We start from the raw sequence: 26,741 nt of genomic DNA on the forward strand, positions 1-26,741 counted from the left end.
AATTTAAATTAAATAATTGGGTTTTAGGTGCCGAAACCACTTTCTGATTATGAGGCACGCCGTAGTGGGATTCTGGAAATTTGGACGACCTGGGGTTCCTTAACGTGCACCTAAATCTAAGTACACGGGTGTTTTTGCATTTCGCCCCCATCGAAATGCGTCCGCCGTGGCAGGGATTCGATCCCGCGACCTCGTGCTTAGTAGCCCAACACCATAGCCACTAAGCAACCACGGCGGGTCGTGGCGGAGGTGAAGCAGGCGTTAAACACTCCCCATACGTGGGCCGATCCCGAAGATAGTGCAATACCAGGCGGACCCGCGGTAGAGGTGAAGCAGGCGTTAAGCACTCCCCATACGGGGGCCGAGCCCGAAGATACGCCGGGCCGATTTGCGGTGGAGGTGAAGCAAGCATTTAAAAAACAAGTAAATTAAAGTATGGGGTTTTACATGCCAAAACCACTTTCTGATTATGAAGCACACCGTAGTGGAGGACTCCGGAAATTTCGACCGCCTGGGGTTCTTTAACGTGCACCTAAATCTAAGCCCACGGGTGTTTTCGCATTTCGCCCCCCTCGGAATGCGGCCGCCGTGGCCGGGATTCAATCTCGCGACCTTGTGCTCAGCAGCCCAACACCATAATAGCCTTTGAGCAACCATGGCGGGTGTGAAGCAAGCATGAAACACTACCCATACGTGCGCCGATCCCGAAGATAGTGCAGTGCCAGGTCAACCCGCAACGGAGGTGCAGTTCGTTATTAAGGGGCCCACATATAACGCTTCGCTGGTCATTTTTCTTCAGAGTGCAAGGGCACTGATATTTTTCAGCGGCAGCTCTCAATGCGCTTGCGTACGCTGAGCGGGAACAACCTGATGGATAGCAGCCGAATTTCACTCCCTTCGTCGAAACACTCTGCTAATAAAAAGAGATGTGACGATTGATTGCAGTTGCTTACACTTCACGTTTATTACAAGCGACAAAGGGATACTTTGACATTTGCCATGTAAACACTGAGAGTAACTTTCGAGTTTGTTTCGTGAGGCTTGTGTGCAAAATGAATTGTCGCATGTGATTGAATTGAATCAGTGATTGGGATATAGCTTTATGAGAAATCGTACATCGTTCGCATTGACGGAAACAGTTCTGCGACGAACACAATACAGCTGGGGAGGGGGGGACGATATACGATACTGTCAAATAACGAATCGAATTTCGAGCAGTTGCTGTCGCTGCTGTCTGGAATCGATCAGGTTGTTATTTTCAAGAACCTCCGATATATGTTTGAAAATGACGTGTTCAAGTGTCTTCACACATGTTCATAAAATGGAGATCGGCCGGTATATCGCAATATGGGATGGATTTTGTGATTTAGGAATGGGGACAATTCTTCCATACTTCCAATCATGTGGAAGTTCCGCTCGCCGTAAGAATTCTTTAAATATTATGGTTAAATATTTCGAGCACCATTGGACCCTGTTCGTAAATGCGAATATTTTTCGGACACTTTTCGAATTTCCAAACGTCAACTGCGCACAATTAAAAAATAAAATTAGAGCAAAAGTATGATCACTTTCAAGCCCGCGACCATATTATACACATAAAACACTAGAAATCGCTTAGTAGAGCATGCTGCGTTGCTTAGGTAGCCATACTTTACTGGCTACAGCGCGATCATTCGCACTCTCTGTAGAATCAAGTGCATGCGAAGAAACTACTTGTTAGCTCTTAATGCTCCATTTGTGATTTTAATAAGGAACGCTAAATAAGCTACTAAGTAATCACAGAAGCTACTAACTTCAGGGATACTAGGATGTGAACACCGCTTTATAATAATTGTTATAACGGCTGTTCAGTATTCGAAAGCTATTGGATATTCGATTCGATTCCTTTCTCTTCACTCGATTCGTATTCGATTCGGTTTCACAAGTCCTTATTCGCACACTTCTATATCCAGTCGTTATCATATGTTTGGGGCCAGTGGGCGTCGCGATTTTTTTCGCCCGTCATGAGCATGCAAGCTAAAATCAAGTCCTCATTTGTTACGAGGCTTTTTTTTTCGCTTGAGTTGCCACGCGGCATAACGTGAGTGTGGAACTAAATATAAGCATGCAGGCCCGTTTCGTAGAGATACTGCAATAGCGACTTACAATATGTGTTGTGCGTAATCCATCTTTCGTAGTCTTCAGCTTTATCACTCTTCAATTACCCACCTTTAAGTACACATTCGCGTATTGTCTTGGTCCCAGAGCATGCCCAAAGTAGACGGCGAACATCCGCTACAGACGCAGGAGCGGAGCATTGCTAAAACTCATGTCTGCGTACCCCAAGCACAAGTGATGGCTGTTGTAAGGGCCGCCCCAGCCCGAAGTCTCCGTAGAGAGACTTCCTCGACACGAGAAATATTGTGGGGAAGGGAGCAGACATGCGGAGGGATGAGGGCACGCGTGTCACGCCGGAGGATGGTTTTGCGGGCAATGAAAACAGAGCGCGGGTCAGAGGGAAGGGAAACAGGAGCCGAGTTGATGATGATTTGGAGATGTTGATGACGGCGATGAGGCCGATTGTGATTTTAATTACCATTATTATGATATTAAAATATATATGATGATATTATGATATGAAAAATTATATATCCTCAATTATGTGTGGCCACACATGTGGAGGTCATAAATACCAGGTTCTCTAGCCGAGTGCCATCCAGGTGGTATAACCGAGCTCAGATTCGTCCACTTTGACTGATCAAATAGGGCACCACTGTAGGTTAAATGAGGCGTACAACTCCTGCGGGACCCGCCGTGGTTGCTCAGTGGTTATGGTGTTAGACTGCTGAGCACGAGGTCGCGGGAACGGACCCCGGCCACGGCGGCCGCATTTCGATGGCGGCGAAATGCGAAAACACCCGTGTACTTAGAATTAGGTGCACGTTAAAGAACCCCAGGTGGTCGAAATTTTCGGAGTCCTCCACTACGGCGTGCATAATCAGAAAGTGGTTTTGTCACGTAAAACCCCATAATTCAATTTTTAATATAACTCCTGCGGGGACGGTAGAGTATCCATCTCCAGTGCAAGAGGACCGTGATTCAAATACCGGTGCCGCGCAATTCTCCACCGGAAAATAAAAAAAAAACGAGTGTTGAGAAAATTGCACAAACAGGCCTGGAGTGCGGCCTGATCCCGGTGACCAGAACCGGTAACGCACTCTCTCACCAGAGCAGGATTGGCCACCCTGGTGCAGTACTTGGCCACAACCTCCTATGCGAATACAACAATCAAACCCCGGCCCTCAGTCCCCAGCAGCCGCGAAGCAACTGACCACGGCGGCGGTCAGATCTGTGACGCTGCAGAGGGTGCTAAGAATACCTGGCTCCGGACAGGCCGCCATTGGAATCTGAACCTGGCAACGTTTAACGTTAGAACGCTATCTAGTGAGGCGAGTCTAGCAGTGTTATTGGAGAAATTAGAGGGCAGTAAATGGGATATAATAGGGCTCAGTGAGGTTAGGAGGACAAAAGAAGCATATACAGTGCTAAAAAGCGGGCATGTACTATGTTACCGGAGCTTTGGTGTTGAAGCAGCAGATTTGTTGAAGGATGGTGGTCAGATTGTTCTAGAGAAACTGGCCACCCTGTATACGCAATGCCTCATAACCTCGAGCGTACCGGAATCTTGGAAGAACGCTAACATAATCCTAATCCATAAGAAAGGGGACGCCAAAGACTTGAAAAATTATAGAGCGATCAGCTTACTGTCCGTTGCCTACAAAGTATTTACTAAGGTAATCACAAATAGAATCAGGAACACCTTAGACTTCTGTCAACCAAAGGACCAGGCAGGATTCCGTAAAGGCTACTCAACAATAGACCATATTCACACTATCAATCAAGTGATAGAGAAATGTGGAGAATATAACCAACCCTTATATATAGCTTTCATTAATTAGGAGAAAGCGTTTGATTCAGTCGAAACCTCAGCAGTCATGGAGGCATTACGGAATCAGGGTGTAGATGAGCCATATGTAAAAATACTGGAAGATATCTATAGCGGCTCCACAGCCACCGTAGTCCTCCACAAAGAAAGCAACAAAATCCCTATAAAGAAAGGCGTCAGGCAGGGAGATACGATATCCCCAATGCTATTCACAGCATGTTTACAGGAGGTATTCAGAGGCCTGGAGTGGGAAGAATTGGGCATAAAAGTTGATGGAGAATACCTCAGCAACTTGAGATTCGCTGATGATATTGCCTTGCTTAGTAACTCAGGAGACCAATTGCAATGCATGCTCACTGACCTGGAGAGAAAAGCAGAAGGGTGGGTCTGAAAATTAATCTGCAGAAAACTAAAGTATTGTTTAACAGTCTCAGAAGAGAACAGCAGTTTACGATAGGTAGTGAAGCGCTGGAAGTGGTAAGGGAATACATCTACTTAGGGCAGGTAGTGACCACGGATCCGGATCATGAGAATAGCCAGAAGAATAAGAATGGGTTGGGGTGCGTTTGGCAGGCATTCTCAAATCATGAACAGCAGGTTGCCACTATCCCTCAAAAGGAAAGTGTATAACAGCTGTGTGTTACCAGTACTCACATATGCGGCAGAAACCTGGAGGCTTACGAAAAGGGTTCTGCTGAAATTGAGAACGACGCAACGAGCTATGGAAAGAAGAATGATGGGTGTAACGTTAAGGGATAAGAAAAGAGCAGATTGGGTGAGGCAACAAACGCGGGTAAACGACATCTTAGTTGAAATCAAGAAAAAGAAATGGGCATGGGCCGGACATGTGATGAGGAGGGAAGATAACCGATGGTCACTAAGGGTTACGAACTGGATTCCAAGGGAAGGGAAGCGTAGCAGGGGGCGGCAGAAAGTTAGGTGGGCGGATGACATTAAGACGTTTGCAGGGACAACATGGCCACAATTAGTACATGACCGGGGTAGTTGGAGAAGTATGGGAGAGGCCTTTGCCCTGCAGTGGGCGTAACTAGGCTGATGATGATGATGACGACGACGACGATGATGATGATTATGATGATGATGATGATGATCTTAAGTTCTCACAAAAAGCTGGAAGACAATTCAACCTCTACTTGATGTCGATGAAACGTCGCACTAGCGGGGCTCTCACAATCAATTATACAATTCATACACCAATTTCTTATCGCCAACTCGCCCGGGAAGACTGTCTTTTATCTATTTAGACTAGAAGTTAAATGGCCTTTCAACGTTTCTTTTTTCTCCGACGTTTCTTTTTTCTCCGAATTTGACGAACGTCGACGTTCGGCCTTGGTGGTATGTCATAATAAAACTGGTTGAGCGCACAGGTGACGAGGACGTGTCTTCCTTCACGTCCTCGTCGCCTATGCGCTTATCCGTTCCTAAGCGTGCTGGAACGTCGAGCACGCTGATGAGGACGATCTCCTGCGAAATCGCGTCGAAGTAGACACCTGTACATATATTTTATGAACGGAATGTAGAAGAGAAAAACGGTGCAATAAATAATGTGGGACTTTTTAAATTCTATAATGTTAACTGCTTCGTTATGAATAAAGGGGAAAATGAGACATCCACCTGTTCGTCTGCCTTTTATTCATTACTTCTCTCCACCTTCCGGGTTTCCGCAGAACTACTACGTCAAACTCCAGCTTCGCTATGAAAATGTGTGTTTTCAGAAGCCACACAGCTGTCATTAAACACATCTCCCAATAATAGACCACTCAAATCGGAGCCATTCACGGTTATTTTGTCAAGTAACTTGGGAATCATAGGATTTAAATTAATAGGAAGCCTCTCACTAGACGACGTGCTCACGAGTATATCTACATAGCAGGGAGTTCGGCATTCCAGACATCTTTGTTGAGTTTAATGCAACACACTTTGTAATTCATCAATGCAGCGAGATCTCTAGTGCGGACAAATGAGTCATACAGCTTGTTCTTCTCTTGGATACGACGATAACGTGCAGGACTGACCCAGGGATTCCTTATTTTCTTATATATGTCTCTTGCGTGGCTCCACGATGGTACAGTACCACTGTGACATTGCAAGCAACTGGCCAATACACAAAAAAGGGACCAAAACTACAGGTGATGACATCAACATAACTACATATTGTTTTTAGCTTAGCCGTGCAACATGGAATCGTTTCTACGTGGTGGATTGGTCGAACAATTGCAAACCGGCTGTACCGCTTGCTTTTACCATGCATTGATACGGTGCAAAAAAAAATTTGTCATGACATCTGCGGTCTCCGGACCTTCATCGCGACTGCACACGGTTTGTGTTCATTGCAAAAGTATTTCAGTCAATGTTAAGTACGTAAAAGCTGTAGGCGAACCACTCATTCAACCTAGTTGTGCGCGAGTGCTAATTCCGCATACTAGAAAACGACCTCAAAACTTGCTCTTGCTGTTTGCGTGGCACTTTTTGAAGTACTCTCTTTGCCATTTGTAATAAACGTAAAATGTACGCTAGCGCAATCAATCATTACATCCCCAATGCACTGATTTAATTTTAGAAGAGCGTTTCAATGAAATGACTGAAACACTGCGCACATCTTTCAGGTTATTCCTGCGCAGAACACGCCAGTGCTCGAGAGCAGCAGCTGAAAAAAAATGAAACAGCCCTCACAAACTCAGCGAAACGATGTTATGCGAAGTAATTTACTGATAGCTGGCTACACAGCATCGTTTTGGATTACGCAAAGCGTTAACAGGCCGACCAACGTGTTTGTATGTTACAGCATTTTGCTACTGTGCTCAAAGGCAAAGGTTCCACTCCACTGTCAGTCAAGAATTTCTTTTTATTAAGTGAAGTTAGAAGTGTGGCGAAATAGGAAATACCTACCCACCTACCGACCTCCCGCGAAGTGCCGTGAATGAGGCAACGAATGATTCACATTGGAACAAAGCATTCGGTAAAACATTTTGTTATAACAGAAAGTTTTAGAATCTTGTACCCAAGAATATAGCAGACTGCGAGTGCGCATCCGTGGAACCCAAGGCACTGTTAGAGCTTCTGTCGACCCAACAGTGAAAAAAAAATTATGCAGATCCCACGCACTGTGGGAATCGATGTAAGCGAAGCTTTCTGTGCTGGATGCCTTGATTGACGATAATTACCGGTAATGTTGACGGCTAAAGCTTAATTTCTTCAACGTTTAGGCTAACACGAGAGTGGTGAGTTGATGGTAAACATTCCCTTGCGTGCACCACTGCTGTTTGTCTGCGTACTACACAGAACACACAGGGAGAGGTGTTTGCTTGAGGCGTTGTTGTGCGCCATATTTTATAACCTCTGAGAGGGTTGAGCGTTGTCATTTCCTCGCATAGCACATCGCACTGTGGCAGAAGTATTAAACTGGAATTGGATTATGGGACTGTACGTGTCAAAGCCACACTCATATTATCAGGCAAGCTGTAGTGGCATACTCCGGATTAATTTTGACAACGTGATGTCCTTTAACGTGTGCCAAAATCTAAGTGCACGTGCGCTTTCTTTTTCGCCACCGTCGAAATGCGGCTGCCGCGATTGGGATGAAATCCGCGACCTCTAGTAATACCATAGCCGTAAAGCTAACGCGGCGGGAACAGAAGTGTTGATTTGATGGTCGACCGCTTCCGTGGTGCTTCCTGGACACTGCGGCGCGCTTTCATTAATGCGGCTCTGCTCCTGCACGCCCTGCGTAAGTCGCCCGCTTGACATATTTACATGGCGTTTATTTTTCAGAAATAGCAGCGACGTACTGTACCGTACCTTGAACTTAAGCTTATCCTGTTTCCCGCAAGCTATGTGGTATACTATATTATAGCGGGGTTTCCTTGCCTTCTCAGGTCACCTCCCACCCCTCTTTTATGGGAACTGCCTCTTCTCCTCCCTCTCCTTCTTCTCCTCTCTACAGTTCTATCTGCGTCCCCTCTGGCCTCGCACGTTAGTAGAAAGAGAAAAAAATTAAATTTTGGGGTTTTACGTGCCGAAACCACTTTCTGATTATGAGGCACGCCGTAGTGGAGGACTTCGGAAATTTCGACCCCCTGGGGTTCTTTAACGTGCACCTAAATCTAAGTACACGGGTGTCTTCGCAATTCGCCCCCATCTAAATGCGGCCGCCGTGGCCGGGATTCGATCCCGCAACCTTGTGCTAAGCAGCCTAACACAGTAGAAAAAGAAGCGCTGCAGTTTCTGCAATGCTTCTGAGGGGAGTCACAGATAATTACAGCTATCAAGCGGCTAATGTGGCGACGGCCAGGGAGTTTCAGAGGACATTGTGCACATTCGACGCGGTGGGGTGAAAACGAGTTTCTCTTGTAGCCTTTCCTCTCTTACTCACTCTTGTCATCTGCATACACGCTCTGAACCACCCCCGGACGCGGTGTGCGCAACAGCAGTAGCAACAGCAGCCCACAGCAGCAGCAGCAGCAGCAGCAGCAGCAGCAGCAGCAGCAGTGGGAAAGTCGAAAGAAGAGGCAGAGAAAACTTAGCTTTAAAAAATAGGCAGATCCCACGCGCTCTGGAAATCGATGTTATGCGAAGCATTTTGAAAGTAACCGGTAATGCGGAATCGCTTGGTGTTCCGCGAAGCATTACCAGGTGGACGAACGTGTTTGTGCAAGGTGAGAAGTTAAGGTGAGCAGTGTGACAGGACCGTGCATGTCACGACAGCAGCAAGTCGATGATGACGCTGAAAAAGATCGTATGACAGCGATGGCGTAATCTCTGCTGCGGTCTTTCGACAACGGTTTACCACATGAACATTGTAGTGTTCCATATTTAGATTAGATTCCAGGGTTTTTTGTGCCAAAACCACGATCTGATTTCGAGGCACGCCGTAGTGAGAGACTCCGGATTCATTCTGACAACATGGGGTTCTCTAACGTGCACCCAATGCAAGGTACACGGGCGTTTTTTTTTGTTTGTTTGTTTGTTTCATTTCGCCCCCATTGAAATGCGGCCGCCGTGGCCGGGATTTGATCCCGCGACCTCGTGCGTAGCAGCGTAACGCCAAATCCACTAAGCAACCACGGGGGCCGTGTGCTGTTGTAGTGGACAGGTGGAAGTTAAGCACGTATTGTGACGCCATCTGCGATTATAGGGGTTATACCATCGTGCGTACCTATATCTATGTAATCCGGTCTATGTAAAAACCACATTGGCATTTGTACCCCGGCGAAGAAATTTTACGGTCTGCTCGACCTAGGTCAATATTAGGGTGGTAGCAAATTATCGCACAGCTCCTCGTAGGATTGGCCGGGAGGAGGAAAAGCCTGGGAAATGTGGGCCGATCCCGAAAGATGCGCAGTTTCACAGAGTGCCTCAAAGCGCTAGCTGTCACAAGGCAAGAGTTGAAGAAATGGGCATGTGTCTCACGCGAGAAACGTCTCATAGAGCTAGTTGCCTTTCATGTGAGAGAAGTGTGCGTGCGACTGTGGCCTAATGTCACTGACAAATAATTGTTTTTATTGACAGGTCATTCATTCTGAGGAAATAATTGGCGACGTTAATGTGACGACCAATTTTTTTCTTGCGATTGGTGTGTAATTGATGATACGTTTAATATAATGTCATGATTATTGTATTCTCAGGTCATCCCTGAGTCACGAAACCTTATGGGCACATCAGCAAACAGAAGAAGTACCAGTCTCGCTTCCAACCTCAACGCCTAATGATAGCACGACCAAATATATCTTGTAATCACTGTACCTCACACGAAACTTTGTAGCAATACCCACTATCCATAGTATTCTGGTTGTGGCTATCGGTCATGGCTATCGATCAAGTGGCCGCGATCGACGCGGAGCTAAGTGTCTGTTGCGGATGGGAAACTATATCGCTTTAACGTACAATATTTAGGTCACGTACCCCCTTCATCACCTTGGCACATTCATCCTTGGAGATTGGTCAAGAATTGGCACATGCGAAGGTTACATAGACCCTGCAGAATTTGTCTGTTCGGGCACATACCGAGTGACTTTGGTTGTATACTACGCCAGACAGCAGCCGGCAGCAAGTTGACTGTTCGGGGGCACATACGCAGTGGTCCATTTTGTCTGCTCAGCAAGAAAGCAGCCAGCACACGTCTAGTGGCCCAAGCTCGTAGACAACTTGGGTCCCTTGGTATATGAAAGAGGTTAGGTACATACCGCAAATTGGGCGAAGTTTCCAAAGAATGCTTTTTAAACATTAGAGGAAGAGGACGACGACGGAGACAAGTGCGTTCAGCACAAGCGGTGCACTCGTGGTCAGGAACTTCTTGGCTGATTCCAACGGCCAGTATGGACGCGTTGCTACTGTTCTTCGGGTAATAAGCTTTCCTTTCTCCGCCCTTCTACTGCGAAGACTTCTTTGTTTCACAATGCTAACCACAATAAAGGAAGATCGTGGCCTAATGGTTGGAGCATCGCGTTTCTGTGCTTGGAAGCAAAGGTTTGATCGCACAATCGGCCGCGTATTTGTTTCTATTTAATATACCCGAAACGAGGCAAGATAGGAACCTACCAAACGCAAAGTGCCTACATTAGAATGAGGCGGCATAAAATGCTTCGCATTAAAAATTGTCACCACTAGTAGTCACTTTGGGCTACTGGTGGCCAGCCCTTGCACAAAACAATCCGTTCACTCATCAGCGCATCGAATCTTTCTATTACCTCTTCTACGTCCTTCCTGCGCATGATCCTTTCTACCCGGCTGCAGACATCAGTGTTTGCGCCAGCCTCTTCGGGTGCTCGTCCGCTCTTGGAATGTTCATTGTCACTCTCCCTTTGCCTTTGTGGGTGTGTATCTCACTACGTAGTTTGTGACGTCGGTGCCCACGCCAGCCAATCCTAGTGCTCAAGGAATCCCGGAATGTTTCCATTGCTTCGCTTGCTTTGCCTTTCTTCATGCACATGCTCCTCTATAGCCGACATGTGACGTTAGCACTTGTGCCAACGAATACGGTGCTCACATAATCCTGGAATGTTTTCATTGCCTCCCCTCCTTCGCCGTTGTGCGCATGCTCCTCTCTAGATCCAGCTGGTGACGACAGGGCTTGCGTCAGCAAACACAGGTATTCACCCGTGCCTGTAATGTTCCCACTGCCACTTTCTCCCCGTCTTCGTACGCCCATGCTCATCTCCGACCCTGTTTCACCCTTCCCCAACTTTTTTGCAGAAGCACTCCTTGCCTCATTCAAAGCACTTTACGGGAGGTCGGTAGGTAGATATTTCCTGTCCCACCATACTTAGAACTTGCCCTCAACGACATCCTCTCTTGGTATTTAGTATTTGGGAAGAAAGGGAAAGGGGATGGGGTTTGAGGGAGGTGGTGCAGTGGACGCAGATATAGCTCCAGTTATATCCATCCTAAATAGTCATTCTAAAATACGTTCGTTCTATTTTTTCCCTTTTTATTTTTTGCAGCTAACAAATATCCAACCCATTTCGTAGTACAGTCCGCCATTATAGCGTGATTAGAACTCAAAGTCGTCGTTTGTGGACGAGCATATTATCGACGCCTGTCGATCTCTACTTTAGTGCATTCTTGACACGATGCCATTCTCGTAGTCTGCAAAAAGAAACAAGTGGGCATAAAAATGAGAAACAGTTAACGCAACAAGTAGCAATAATTCAGCAGCATGCATGATCAGATTTCTTTCAGTCTAAATAACGAGACAAGAGGTCATTTTCTCACCCCAAGCATAGTGACGTAACCAATACAAGAACACGTTGTTCTTCTACTTGCTCAAGTTATCCCAATTCGGTGGTAATCCTTAGAAGCTTCTCTATGTCCCTGGATAACGTTCTGCTCACATCTGGAGAGCTCCCTTCTTTTTCACGCATTTGTTTAGTTTATCGGTGATTTGCGTTAAGCACAAGTTGATCGCCTCCTTTGACTTGAGAGATTCTGAAGGCGCGACAAAAGCAAGCTGCGATGTATATTCCTTAGGCGAATGTGAACAGTGGTACTTGTCGCACGAGTATGGTTACCTGTAAATGAATTTTCGTGTTGCTTCCTTCCCATTTGCTTCACTTAAATTGATTACAAGCACTTTTAGCTAACTCCCGTTCGTTCGCTACGACGGTTGCTCAATAAGTAAGGCAAAAAAGAATGAAATCGCCTTCTTCCACAAAATTTCCTCTTTATTTCGTAACATAGTCCTCTTGGAGCTCGACACATTTGGCCCAGCAGTGTTCCCTTTTTTTTTTATTACGTCTGAAAAGTAATTCGCCTCGAGGCCTTGAATATAATCTTTCACAGCGACAATGACTTCCTCATCCGAAAGAAAGTCGCTTGCCCGTAGTCTGACCTTAAGCGTTGAAAAAAAATCACAGTGAGACAAAACAGGAGAATAGGGAAAACGGGACAGGAATTCTAACTTATCTGCCATCTATCCATTGCTTCAGCCCAGGTGTGAGCCGGTGTGTTGTCCCGATGAAAGAAGACATTCTTGCGGGCTGCCCGTTTTCTTCGCAGCTCATCATTCAAGCGGCTGAACAGCCATCCATAATATTTTTCATTTATTGTATAACTATTGCAAATAGTCAGCGAAAAGTATCCTTGAGAATTAAAAAATTGAAAATGTCCATCACCTTCCCAGCCAACCAAAACAATCTTCACTTTTTTCGAGGCATTATCACCAAGCGCTGACCAATGCTTTGACGGCTCTTCCGACTTGGCGGTGTAATGGTGCATCCACGTCCTTACCGAAATCACATATCGACGTCAAAAGCCTTGTGCATTGCGCTTGACAAGTAACAAAAACTGTTTTGAAATGTCTTCACGCACGCACTTTTGGTCGATTGCCAGCGATCGCGACACTCACCGCGCGTACAGTTTTTAAGGCGATATCATTATAGGCGAACTTCACACTTTTGATGCATCTTACAAAAAATATGTGCCGATCCCGAAGGCAGTATAGCCTAACGCAGGGCATGAAAGCCCTAGATGTCACGAGCGAAGAATGTGAGTAAGTGGCACATGACGTCCGCGCCAGAAGTTTCAATGAGCGAATTTGGCGCGGGAGAAGTATGCGTGCAATCGTGGCCTACCATGTCATCACTATTTCGGTATGTGTAAAAAAAGTTTGACGGTTCAACGCAATGTGATCTCGCTGTCCTCTTCTTTCGAGCTCGTGAGCTCTGTGACATGCAAGGCAATAAATAAAAACAAAAGTCATGGCCTAATGTTTAGAGCAGTGGGTTGCTGTTCTGGTAGACAGAGGTTCGACCCAACCATCGGTTGCTCGTTCTTTTTAGAGCGCAGCTCTTAATACCCCGATCCGTCGGCGAGCATCGGCGGCGCCGGCGTAACCGAACGAACGAGCGCCGCGAAGAACGAAAGCGAACGCGGAGCGCAGCGGTAGATGGAGGAAAGCGCAGGAGGAGGAGGAGCGGAGGGGAGACGGCTTGCGCATGCGCTGAGTTGCCGGCGGCCGCGCGGCATCCGCAGCCGTGTGGGCGATCTAATCTGCGCTTCCGAGGCGAGGCCAGGGTGCCACGAGGTGTGCAGGGCTACGCTCGTCCGCGGCGTCTGCTGCTGAGGTCAGTCCATGGCACCAGCGTGTGTAACGGGTATCCCTGCTCCTGCAAGGGGTGATGGCGAGCGGCTACGAGTAATGCTTGATGTGACGTCCCCTTGGTTGCTGTCACCGTTGTCATTGGTGGCACGATTTCGCCGCGGCGAAGGGCCACTCGTCGTTGGTGGAATGAAAGCGCGAGAAGAAAAGCGTAGTGCCGCGCAAGACGGGCTGTGGTGGAGACGATGACTACGATATAGCGGCAGAGTAGCCTGTATAGAGACAAAGCACTGCATGAGCGGACGTCTGTCTGCCGTGGCTGCCATGAATCGCGCCCACGCGTCACCCACGCGCTGCCTCTCGCGACCTTCCGATTAGTGAGGCAGACGCGCCGCCGCATTTCACTCAGTTTGGAACGTCCCGCACGAGACAGATTGTCCACGGTAGCAAATATATCGCGAAATAAAAACACGTATACCGCTGCGCTCAAATTTCGCATTAGGGACTATCGCAATCGTAGGTTAATTTTTTTTATCGAGTACTTAGACGGTGGTGGTAAGTTCTGGCCTATCTTTTGTATGTTTTTTCATTCATAGTTTATATTTTCCCAAGTACTCTATCACCCTCGGAGTACTCAAAGAACTAGGCTCGATTCAACCAACAGTTATTCGTGTTTTTCTTTTTTTTTTAGAGCGCAGCGCTTATGCGCTCGTTAATGTGGCAAGCGTCGGCGTCGTACCTCGTAACCGAGCGAACTAGCACGGCGAATGACTAGAGCGAACGCGGAGCGCAGCGGACGATGACAGACAGCGAGAGCGAAGATAGCGCGAGGCCTGGAAAGCATAGGAGAAGGGGCGGTGGTACTAAACTTTAAGTGGTACATGAGACGCAAAGCGGAGGAGGAGGATAAGGCGAACGTTTGAGAAGAAAAGCGTAGTGCCGCGCAAGACGGACTATTGGCCTCGAGCTCCACCACTGGAAAAGCTGGCGCCACCGTCGGCGTGACGTGCTAGGAGGGATCACGTGGGCATAGCGGCCGCGTCGTCTGCTTCGGGCGCGCCGAAGCGAGCTGAAAACGAGCTTAAATTCCCTCGTACGCTGCGGTTTTCATTTAGTGGCGAAATTTTCACGCTTCGAGTGTCTCCTCTACAACGCTTGAAAGCACTACAATAGGTAGTGGCTGCCTTTGAAGGCGCGCGACATGGTAGGCTACTGCTCGGTGCCGCAGAGCCGGACGCACGTAACGGAGGCCGGTGTCAGCCTTATTCGCACGTAGCCGCAGGACAAGAAGCTGTGTGAAGCTTGGCTCGCGAAACATAAAACCGGCAAACAGTCATCGGCTACAACTCGGGTATCCAGCAAGCACAGACGCAAGGAAGATTTCTGCTACGGCGCCGGGCCTGCGATGTTCTGGAAACGCGCACTGAGACGCTCGCCCGAGTCCGCTGCCCGACTAATGTCATGACAGTTTAGTCTATGAACTTGTCGATACTATAGATACTGGCAAGTTCAGTGGAGTGGAAAGGCAGCGGTAAGAAGCACATTTAAAGAAAGCATGGCATATGGTCATGTTTGTGTTATGAATTAATGCACTGGATTACAAAAAAAGGAGCAGCGGGAAATTGCACGCTGAGAACGCCGATAAACATACAGTGAGACGCAACTAGAGAAATAGTATTGAAAGGTCAAAGAATTTAGAAGAAAAAAAGATTGAATCGTCGCGACGGCACATCACAGTCCCGTAGGCGTCGAAGTCTCTGCAATGAAATTATTTTTGAACAGCTCTGATAGCGCCCACGCAACAATGGTTGCTTGTATACTGTCAAATGCTCATATTCTGCGGCCTTAAGCTCATGGCACGGTGCGAAAACGCGCGCGCGCAGAAAGCGAAACAGTGCGCGGACAAGCATGCAGACGCGCAGTCGGTCGCTGCGAATCTGCGCGATCGCTGCATTGAGGCTTCATTCTATTACGCTCCATTTAGTTATACGAACACTATAAGAACATATTTCACATAGTTTGCTCTCAGCGTTTACCTACCTTTCACGCAAGAAGCCGGTTCGGGAGGCTCCATCGCGGCGACCGCGCGCAGTGGCGTTCACTGTACGTATTCAGTAAAGAGATAGCGGCTGTAAACGATTGTGTGTTTTCAGTTTGCCCAAGATTATTATTTGGACAGTAAGAAACTTCTCTCGTTTCGAAAGTACTCACAGAAATGTCCGGGAGAGCTCACGCGTGGTGTTTTCAGTGAGCGCTGACAGCAAAACCTATGAGGAGCGCGCCACGTGATCCCTCATACTACGCCAGCGAGGCGCTTCCTATAGAGGGCGACTCCGTAACTCCTCGCCGCCAATAGCGACGATGGCTACGAGATGGCACAAGAGTAGCGCGCGTCGTTCGGGTGCCTCGATGTGCTCGCCCGCCTCCGCTCTGTTCGCGGGGGCGCGCGCATCGAGGCCCTCTACGCGTTGTACGTTCACCAAAGCGCTACATGAACGGAGGTCTGTCTGCGGCGGCTGCTGTGAATCACGCCCACGTGTCAGCCACGCGCTGCTTATCACGATCTCCCGATTAGCGAGGCAGTCGCGGCAGACTTCGCTCCGTTTGGAACGTGCCGCACGAGACAGATTCTCCGTGCCAGCAAATATATCGCGAAATGAAAACACGTACAGGCTGCGCTCAGATTTCGTATTATCGTAATCGCCCGTGAATTTTTTTGATCGCATACTTAGAGTTAGTGGTGGAAAGTTCAGGCCTAGTTTTTTTGTATATTTTTCCCGAGTACCCTATCACACTTCATCTTGATGGACCCCCTATAGGGAATATTAACGTGACGTCACGTACGCCATTTTGCTGTCCTATTCAGAGCTTCTACTGTTCTGCTGGAGAGATAAGAATAGAGATAAAATGCATATTTTCATCGTGCTCGCTATACAATGATGTGGTGGCCTCGATGACCTCAGTGGATGCCTCCTATAGCCCGCCATAAACATGTCTTTCAACCCTTCAAAATTGAGAACACTGGAATAAGTACAATGCCTTTCAATCACTTTATTCCCGCAATCTTTTTTCAGCAGGGCCTAATAATAACGAAGATATAAAGAGCGGAATGTCTACTTGTCCGATTCCTTCTTAACATGTTACCTTTAGGTTGTGGCGGTGCCAGCAGCAATTCCCTGCCTACTGATCCTTTCTTATGGTATCTTCGACTAGTCGCCTACATCCTCCGGCTCAGAATCGGGCAGGGACGCTCTCAGGCAGGACTCGCCCTCAGAGGAGGAACTGGCTGAGGCGAAACCACGGGAATACAGCAAAAGTCTGACTTCGCGTCGAAGCTGAACCAAAGCTCCAGACGCTGCCATGAAAAACGGCGGATGCGACGATTGTTTGTTGTGAGACGCGAGCATGCAGTGGCCTGATTACGGTGGACCATGGCCAACAGTGGCGACACCGCGATGCTGTGTTGTGAACACGCGTGACGGGAAACACTCTCAATCTCGACGACTGCTCCTAAGACAGGGATGAGAGCACAGGAAAGCGCTTGGGGCGGGAGCAGAGCGATCGAAAAGAACCAGCCGAACGGAAGGAGCATGCTCTCTTTCTACCAATTGAAGACAACGCTACTAGCGAAAGCTTTCAGAGCACTCCGAGAGGACCCGCAGAAGATGCCATTACTTTTTCTTCTGTCTACGTTGCAATAATGGTAACCTTTCAAGGTAATCGTCTGACAAAAGTGCCGGAGAGCGACGAAAGAGCGGCTACAGGAGTGATGGGACGCGCTAACAATCATTACTTCCCTTTTTGGACAGTAGACGGAACGGGTGTGCATACGTGCGCCAGGCTTCGCTGGGGAGTAACTCATGGTCATGAACATACTCCCAACGGCTGGCGTCTCTGGGCAGTTCCACGGGCCTATGACGTCATAGACGGTGCATAATAGAAGGGACCTCGAAAGCCGAAAGACAGATAAAGCGATCTCTAATATGCGAGATTGTGGGCTCCCTGCTAATAATAATTCACTCGCACCTTATATTCATGGTAGCATTGTCAGATCACAAATGTTTTCTTACCGTGTTGAAATGTTGTTGTATAGTACCCCTTCAACTATCGATATCTTGTTCTTGATTCTTGTCTACGTGCACTTCGTGTATTATTGGTCAACGCCTCCTTTCTAGCGTAAAGCCGGTGCACTTCGTTCCATGACCTCATGCTACCTTGCGCGACTGCCATAGAATCTAATGGTCACGCTCCCGAGTAAGCCATGGTGGCTTTGACGTCACCGCTTTCGTCACGGCGGGCTTGGCAATGAAAATTTCGGTCAACTAGCATGACGTCATAAAGCAGAGTGCACAGGCTTGCTATCTAGGGGGCGTTGGCTTGGTGCGTTTAGATTTGGCCTTACCGAGGCGCAGTTATAACGTAGGCGAGAGCTTGCGCGGACAAGGAACGCGCAAACAAAGTCTGGACAGATTTCAACCGTGGCTCACCTCAGCGCTTGGATTTTGATGAATCCGCCAGCGTCGGAAGGCGTATAATCTCCCTGGACGTCCATGCTGTGGTAAATACAAACGCGTCGTACAAAACATCAGGACCGTTCGACACACGCGTCAAGCTGCACGTAGAGACGCTGCATTAATATTGCTTAGTCGTATTCACAAAGCTTATTGTACTCAAAAACCATTTCTGATCCTGCGGCGCCTGCGCTCTCAGTACTAGCCGCAGCCCATTCTCTGGTAGGGTTCTTGCACAAAAACGACTTTGTGAATCCAAGATCTTAAAAGCGCAGATTTCCTTCGTCTTTGCATGAAAGTAAATGTTCGAGAGCTGCGAAACAGGCATGTATATACCGGGCGTCTTTTTAGTAAGGCTGTTATATATATTTTTTTAATTGACTGTGGCCCACAGCACAATCCTAATCCTTGAGTTGGGTTACTCGAAGGGCTGGACATAACCTTCACGAGAAATCGCAATGCAGAATTGACAAATCAATAAAATTTATCTAATGAAGTTTTTAAATAATTGCTTTGCGGCACATATTGCAATTTACGAAATGTAGCAGTTGAGCTCACATGGGATCTCCGCTTAGAAAATCTTTTGAGGACGAATCGAGTTTTGAGATATTCTTTCCCAAAGTGTGTGACGAAATATATTAGCATTCAGTTATTTTTCAGCTTCAAGGCATAAAAAACTGCGTTTTCTTTCAATTAAAACACAAGAGGAACAACAACGCATTTCTACCAAAATTTTTACACCGCATACCTCGAAACTGGTGTCATCTTCAGAACCAATGCACTTACAGCTCGAAAGTCTTATTCGAATAAGAATGTCATTACGAGGGAGCCCAATCTGTATTATACAGATTTAAAGTGATATTAACTGCCCATTACATGTGTGCTACGATTCTACAAAGCACGCATGTTTGCGATCACAAGCCAAGACACCCAATTGTCCAGCAATGCAGTAGTGGTTAAGCGAGTGGCCTGATACAACGCTTGCAGCAGCCACGCTATACGTATATGCTACATGACACGAGCAACTCTGGCTAATGCGTCCTTCACCTAGTCAAGTTCACGAGTAAACAGACGATCAGGCCACGTTCGCCAACGACACTTCACTATAGCTTGAACGAAGATAATTGTCGTCCCGATTCGCTTTCAAGATGTACAAGGCGATGTGCTGCAGCCATGTAACATGTCTGAGATGGGCTCACCTAACCAGCTCCTGGTTGTAGAGTGAGTTGGGCGCCCGGCGGCCCTTGATGTATATCTGGCCCTTGTAGAGGTCCAGGCGCACCGCGCCGGTCACGCAGCTCTGCGACGACTCTATGCAGCGCCTAGTAAATTCTGCTTCGGGGCTGTACCACAATCCTGCATTGTACACAGGGAGGGCATGCCAACGCTGCAGAGGTGGCATCAGAAACCAGACTCTAAACTAGACAGAACGAGTGTGTGACGTAAGTCCGGTACGCAGCGCAGGCCTATGTTCAGCGGACATGCTGACCGCTGTTCTTGCTTAGCCTCCGAGCGTTCATACTTATACTAAGCTAACTAAGACGCACCTGTAAAGCTTCAATGCGCAAAGAACAGCGCTCTCCTCCGCGCTTGTCACACCTAGCTGACAACTATCCCTTCACAAAAAACTGAATTCCTGGATCTTGATTCCAGTCGGCGTTCACCTGCGTGCCTTCAATTATACCTTTAACGTTTTTTCTCCAAGCATCGGGACTGCGGGTCAAAGGGCAAACATCGTCAGGCGCCTCACCGAGCGTGCGCTTACAGTCATTTCTTACGTCTACCTTTTCTTTCTCATCATACTTTATACCCTTCCCTCGATACAAGGTTTCTAACTGTACATTTATTCTGGTTCACTGCCACCACTTTCCTCCTCTGTACTATCTTTCTATTATCCAAAACAATGCAAACGATATAAGAGAACTACCGGCGCGGGCTTCTGCTCACAAGGCTCCTTATTGTAGTAAGCTGTCAACTCAGTCGCGTAAAGAAACTAGCCTTGACCCTCCTCTCATACTACTCCCGTTTCCTTACCCCGAATGTACTTTCCACTTAAATCATCATCATCATCATCATCATCAGCCTGGTTACGCCCACTGCAGGGCAAAGGCCTCTCCCATATTTCTCCAACAACCCCGGTCACGTACTAATTGTGGCCATGCCGTCCCTGCAAACTTCTTAATCTCATCCGCCCACCTAACTTTCTGACGTCCCCTGCTACGCTTCCCTTCCCTTGGAATCCAGTCCGTAACCCTTAATGACCATCGGTTATCTTCCCTCCTCATTACATGTCCTGCCCATGCCCATTTCTTTTTCTTGATTTCAACTAAGATGTCATTAACTCGCGTTTGTTCCCTGACCCAATCTGCTCTTTTCTTATCCCTTAACGTTACACCTATCATTCTTCTTTCCATAGCTCGTTGCGTCGTCCTCAATTTGAGTAGAACCCTTTTCGTAAGCCTCCAGGTTTCTGCCCCGTAGGTGAGTACTGGTAAGACACAGCTATTATACACTTTTCTCTTGAGGGATAATGGTAACCTGCTGTTCATGATCTGAGAATGCCTGCCAAACGCACCCCAGCCCATTCTTATTCTTCTGATTATTTCTGTCTCATGATCCGGATCCGCAGTCACTACCTGCCCTAAGTAGATGTATTCCCTTACGACTTCCAGTGCCTCGCTGCCTATTGTAAACTGCTGTTCTCTTCCGAGACTGTTAAACATTACTTTAGTTTTCTGCAGATTAATTTTTAGACCAACTCTTCTGCTTTGCCTCTTCAGGTCAGTGAGCATGCATTGCAGTTGGTCCCCTGAGTTACTAAGCAAGGCAATATCATCAGCGAATCGCAAGTTACTAAGGTATTCTCCATTAACTTTTATCCCCATTTCTTCCCAATCCAGGTCTCTGAATACCTCCTGTAAACACGCTGTGAATAGCATTGGAGAGATCGTATCTCCCTGCCTGACGCCTTTCTTTATTTGGATTTTGTTGCTTTCTTTATGGAGGACTATGGTGGCTGTGGAGCCGCTACAGATATTTTTCAGTATTTTTACATATGGCTCGTCTACACCCTGATTCCGTAATGCCTCCATGACTGCTGAGGTTTCGACAGAATCAAATGCTTTCTCGTAATCAATGAAAGCTATATATAATGGTTGGTTATATTCCGCACATTTCTCTATCACCTGATTGATAGTGTGAATATGATCTATTGTTGAGTAGCCTTTACGGAATCCTGCCTGGTCCTTTGGTTGACAGAAGTCTAAGGTGTTCCTGATTCTATTTGCGATTACCTTAGTAAATACTTTGTAGGCAACAGACAGCAAGCTTATCGGTCTATAATTTTTCAAGTCTTTGGCGTCCCCTTTCTTATGGATTAGGATTATGTTAGCGTTTTTCCAAGATTCCGGTACGCTCGAAGTCATGAGGCATTGCGTATACAGGGTGGCCAGTTTCTGTAGAACAATCTGCCCACCATCCTTCAACAAATCTGCTGTTACCTGATCCTCCCCAGCTGCCTTCCCCCTTTGCATATCTCCCAAGGCTTTCTTTACTTCTTCCGGCGTTACCTGTGGGATTTCGAATTCCTCTAGACTATTTTCTCTTCCATTATCGTCGTGGGTGGCACTGGTACTGTACAAATCTCTATAGAACTCCTCAGCCACTTGTACTATCTCATCCATATTAGTAATGATATTGCCGGCTTTGTCTCTTAACGCATACATCTGATTCTTGCCAATTCCTAGTTTCTTCTTCACTGCTTTTAGGCTTCCTCCGTTCCTGAGAGCATGTTCAATTCTATCCATATTGTACTTCCTGATGTCAGCTGTCTTACGCTTGTTGATTAACTTCGAAAGTTCTGCCAGTTCTATTCTAGCTGTAGGGTTAGAGGCTTTCATACATTGGCGTTTCTTGATCAGATCTTTCGTCTCCTGCGATAGTTTACTGGTATCCTGCCTAACGGAGTTACCACCGACTTCCATTGCACACTCCTTAATGATGTCCACAAGATTGTCGTTCATTGCTTCAACACTAAGGTCCTCTTCCTGAGTTAAAGCCGAATACCTGTTCTGTAGCTTGATCTGGAATTGCTCTATTTTCCCCCTAACCGCTAACTCATTGATCGGCTTCTTATGTACCAGTTTCTTCCGTTCCCTTCTCAGGTCTAGGCTAATTCGAGTTCTTACCATCCTGTGGTCACTGCAGCGCACCTTGCCGAGCACGTCCACATCTTTTATGATGCCAGGGTTAGCGCAGAGTATGAAGTCTATTTCATTTCTAGTCTCGCCGTTCGCGCCCCTCCACGTCCACTTTCGGCTATCCCGTTTGCGGAAGAAGGTATTCATTATCCTCATATTACTCTGTTCCGCAAACTCTACCAATAACTCCCCCCTGATATTCCTAGTGCCTATGCCATATTCCCCCACTGCCTTGTCTCCAGCCTGCTTTTTGCCTACCTTGGCATTAAAGTCACCCATTAGTATAGTGTACTTAGTTTTCACTCTACCCATCGCCGATTCCACGTCTTCATAGAAGCTTTCGACTTCCTGGTCATCATGACTGGATGTAGGGGCGTAGGCCTGTACAATCTTCATTTTGTACCTCTTATTAAGTTTCACAACAAGACCTGCCACCCTCTCGTTAATGCTATAGAATTCCTGTATGTTACCAGCTATATTCTTATTAATCAGGAATCCGACGCCTAGTTCCCTTCTCTCTGCTAAACCCCGGTAGCACAGGACGTGCCCGCTTTTTAGCACTGTATATGCTTCTTTTGGCCTCCTAACTTCGCTGAGCCCTATTATATCCCATTTACTGCCCTCTAATTCCTCCAATAGCACTGCTAGACTCGCCTCACTAGATAACGTTCTAGCGTTAAACGTTGCCAGGTTCATATTCCAATGGCGGCCTGTCCGGAGCCAGTGATTCTTAGCAGCCTCTGCATCGTCGCAGGTCTGACCGCCGCCGTGGTCAGTTGCTTCGCAGCTGCTGGGGACTGAGGGCTGGGGTTTGGTTGGAGGTTGTGGCCAAGTACTGCACCAGGGTGGCCAATCCTGCTCTGGTGAGGGAGTGCGTTACCGGTTCTGGTCACCGGGATCAGGCCACACTCCAGGCCTGTTTATGCAATTTTATCAACACGCGGATATTTTTTTTTTATCCGGTGAAAAATTGCCGGCACCGGGATTCGAACCACGGACCTCTTGCACGCGAGGCGGGTGTTCTACCTCTACGCCACCGCTGCAACACTTTCCACTTAAATCATTTCTAATTAAAGCCACACGTGCAATTACTGTTAAATGTTATGACACGTTCGCAAGAAAAACGCTCGGGCTTGAAGCCAGAGCGTTTTTATTATTTGTTCAATCCTCGCTGAAACAAATTTCAGTGCTCGTCAATTTATTTTAGTATCGTGCCCTTGTGCTACTCAACGTATACGTATATTTAAGGTGTTCGCGGGAAGATGGGGACCTGAAGTGGTCAACAGTAGGCTAACAAGGGAAACCTTAGGCTGGCCCCATAGAGTTTCTCACTACATTACCTAGAGGGAAATCTGGCGCTGCTGCGCTGTGGTATGCATGGGAATGCCGGTATATTGTGGATTCGGATTGGCATCGTTCTCGTAGAGACAGGACACCTTGAAGACGCGCTTGGCAAGTACCGTTCCGTCTGTCACAATGATTCATTTTCTACTAGAACAGCACGGGAAAAGCTGTTTTGGCTTTATCATTACGCGAAAACATGTTTTGTTTAACTATGAGAACTTGATATTGTGTGTACGACTACATGTTACGTAAAAAGTATCAGCGGGCCGCTAAAGTTGGACGACAGACGACAAGGTTCGTGCTCGCTTCGAAACAGTTGGTCGTCTGTTCTTGCTTTTGTTCACTTGGTCATGCATCGTGGGTGAGTAAAGATGTAATATGCGTGAATGGAAACATTTTATGAAGATTTTACTTTGAGAACGCGTTATTAGCGTAGCCATATCCACGTTTTAGACGAAGCCTCTTACAACACCAGCCAACACGATCCTCGCAGACACATATACCATCATTCCCATGACGGCACGGTGCCCCCTTAAGAAACTCCCATAGACGGTGGCGCCAGATTACCCTGTAGGTGTTATAGTGAGAAACTCTATGGCTGCCCTCAAGTTCCAGCTTCAGTACTGGCTTAGCCTAAGGATTCTCTTGTTCGCCCGTTGTTGATGATATAAAGGAACACGTTGACGCACAACGTTCTCGTAATTACTGCACCACATTCTGAACAGCACGAGCCTTCCTTCTCGCATGTGTAAGGAGCGACAGGGTCAAATTAAACGCGTTGTGAGTTACATCGCACAACTCGACGTGAGACCAGACGGCCGTAGTGTCACAAAACGGCGGCGGTGGCGGCGGCTGCTCGGGCTGCTGCCGCTGCCGCCGCCGCCGCTGCTGCTGCTGCCTACTTCAGCAGCAGGAGCAGCAGGAGCAGCAGCAGAGATCTGACAGAGATCAGAGATCACGATATTAAACTTCGTGATGCGCTGTGTGTGGGTACACGAGCACGAGTGGTAACTCAAGTCCAAGCAAAGTTTGGCGAGAACGTTCAGCGGGTTATCATCAAGCCTCCACTGCTACCAGCGCAAAAAGACAAGAAAAGATAGCCGCTTACCTCCGTACACCTGACGGGAGAATTCCAACGACAGACCCTGCTTTATTCTTCGCACTTCCTGCAAAAAGAGAAGGCTGTGAGCTGGGCTCAATAAGAATGAAAGGTGATAAGCGCCTTGATAAGCGCTGGTAATAAAGGAGGTGATGCAAATGATTTAAGCATTGTTTTCGAACATTGCTTAACGAGTCTGTTGGGAAACCTCACGTTATCACTACGCGTCAGTACCGCCTAAAGAATCACAAAAGAAAAAAATGCTCCGAGCTAATTTCGACCATTTGAGCTTTTTAACGGGCACTCAAATCTAAGTACTGAAGCGATTTTGCATTCCACTTCCATCGGAGTGTGGCCGCCGTGTCCCTTAATTGAACCGGCGACTTTGTGTTCAGTAACGGGACGCCACAGCAACTAAACCACCTCGGCGTGTGCATCTAAACGCAGCATGTAGATTTTGCGTAGAGTTAAGATAGCACGCTCTATCGACCTTTTAAGGAATCCCACAGCTCGTCTTTCAATTCCCTCTTCGCCCTTCATCTGTGTAAGGTAGCCAGCCAGACACTTTTGCAGATAACATCCCTACCTTCTTCACTTGATAACCTCTCGTTCTATCTATCAGCCACAGTAAAGTGGATAATAAGGCGCGCAGCACAAACTTAAGCAGCTACAAGCTTTTGAACAGACTAATAAGTGTTTCACTTAGTGCGGATGTCCCCGTACCTTCCAGCGAAAGAACCGCCTCTTCCTTCCACCAGCCAATTTTTTTTTACTACTTCACGAATGCATCAAAGAAGTTTGCTGTCCATATGCAAGTTCACATTAAGCACGACAAGCAAGGCTTTCAAGAATACATAAATGTGCATGAAAACCATAAATTTAGGTGACTACAATGCTTATAGCCCGCACGCGTTATACGTTTCTAAGAAGTTAGTTTTGTGGACGTCTACTGTTTTGAATAAAAACGCTTAAAATACTTCGCCAAGCAGCTAATAGCCTGTCACTCGCACTAACAGCGTTCCTGCGGGATACGGGCCTCATCGAATCTCTGTATAAATAACTGTTATGTTAGCGCATTTGTGTTCGTATGTGCGGTAGTGCGTGTGCTTTGTTTTTGTCTCATTCCCCCACTTTCGTACTTCAGGATCTCATTTAGAGTAGCATGCCAGGCCTGTCGCTAGGCTGACCTCTCCAGATATCATTAAACTTTCCTCTCCCTCTCTCCCTCCTTCTCTCTCTTTATCTCTCTCTCTCTCTCTCGCTGTTCAAACCTTCAGTTTATCCTCTGCTGACCACATATATTTATCTTAATTCGTGCAGCTTGTTTACAAGTCGGCTTTCACTTTCTGTTTTTCGTTATTTTTCATGATTCAAACAGCGTTTTTACTTAAGTTGTATTGCACATCATTTTGATTTATGGTGAGTAGTAAGTACTTTGAGGACTTTAAGGACTTTGAGCTCGTAACATTGCGACTTACCGGAGGTGTCGCAATGTTACGACTCACCTTAGTAAGGTGTAAACAAAACTGACATGTCTCGTTTCTTGGTAAGTAAAGGTTAGTTATCCAACTAACTAAGCTTAATATTACCAATCGAAAGCTGTTCTTCAGGCTGCAAATATTTGCGGCTCTGATCCTATTTTTCAAATAAACGACTCCATCTACCCTCACACCCCCATACTCCGCCCCCACCTCTTTTTTTTTGGGTGCGAGAACATTTTTTCTGAATGAACCGCCAAAATGAAACTATTTTGAATTATCTATTTATTCTGATACCTCATATTCGGATACCGTATATTCCGAATATCCCTTAGATTGCGAAGGTACGATGATTGCATGTTTCCCTTAGTCAAAAAAAAGTAAAGCCTGAAATTTAAGCCAAACCTGATGGTGAAAGATGGGCTATAATAGTATTAGAGTTACAACAGAATATTGGGCTGCAAGTCAAATCGAATGCGTCTCGTTTAGATTATACCACGGCTTCATTTTTCGCGATCACCGGAATACCAGTGGCAGTGGCGTGTACATTTCTTACTTGCTCGTTTATCTTCTCTCGAACAAAGTTATTTGCTCTCGAATGAATAACTGCTGCGGCTTGAAGATAATGT

At 46.9% G+C, this 26,741-nt stretch overlaps 1 protein-coding gene across 1 annotated transcript in view; it reads right to left on the reverse strand.

Annotated features, from left to right (window-relative positions):
- Nucleotides 1-11,355: 11,355 nt before the first annotated feature.
- Nucleotides 11,356-26,741, reverse strand: part of Ass (argininosuccinate synthase) — a 69,076-nt gene continuing 53,690 nt past the window's right edge. Inside the window, exons 10-13 of the mRNA XM_065424594.1 lie at nucleotides 24,644-24,701; nucleotides 19,192-19,348; nucleotides 17,969-18,034; nucleotides 11,356-11,530 (exon numbers count right to left, since the gene is read on the reverse strand). Of these exons, the coding sequence (XP_065280666.1) occupies nucleotides 11,491-11,530; nucleotides 17,969-18,034; nucleotides 19,192-19,348; nucleotides 24,644-24,701 (321 nt within the window). The 3' untranslated portion in view covers nucleotides 11,356-11,490. The remainder of the gene's footprint in view (nucleotides 11,531-17,968; nucleotides 18,035-19,191; nucleotides 19,349-24,643; nucleotides 24,702-26,741) is intronic.

The sequence above is a fragment of the Dermacentor albipictus genome, chromosome 1, assembly GCF_038994185.2.
Source record: "Dermacentor albipictus isolate Rhodes 1998 colony chromosome 1, USDA_Dalb.pri_finalv2, whole genome shotgun sequence".
Lineage (NCBI taxonomy): Eukaryota > Metazoa > Arthropoda > Arachnida > Ixodida > Ixodidae > Dermacentor > Dermacentor albipictus.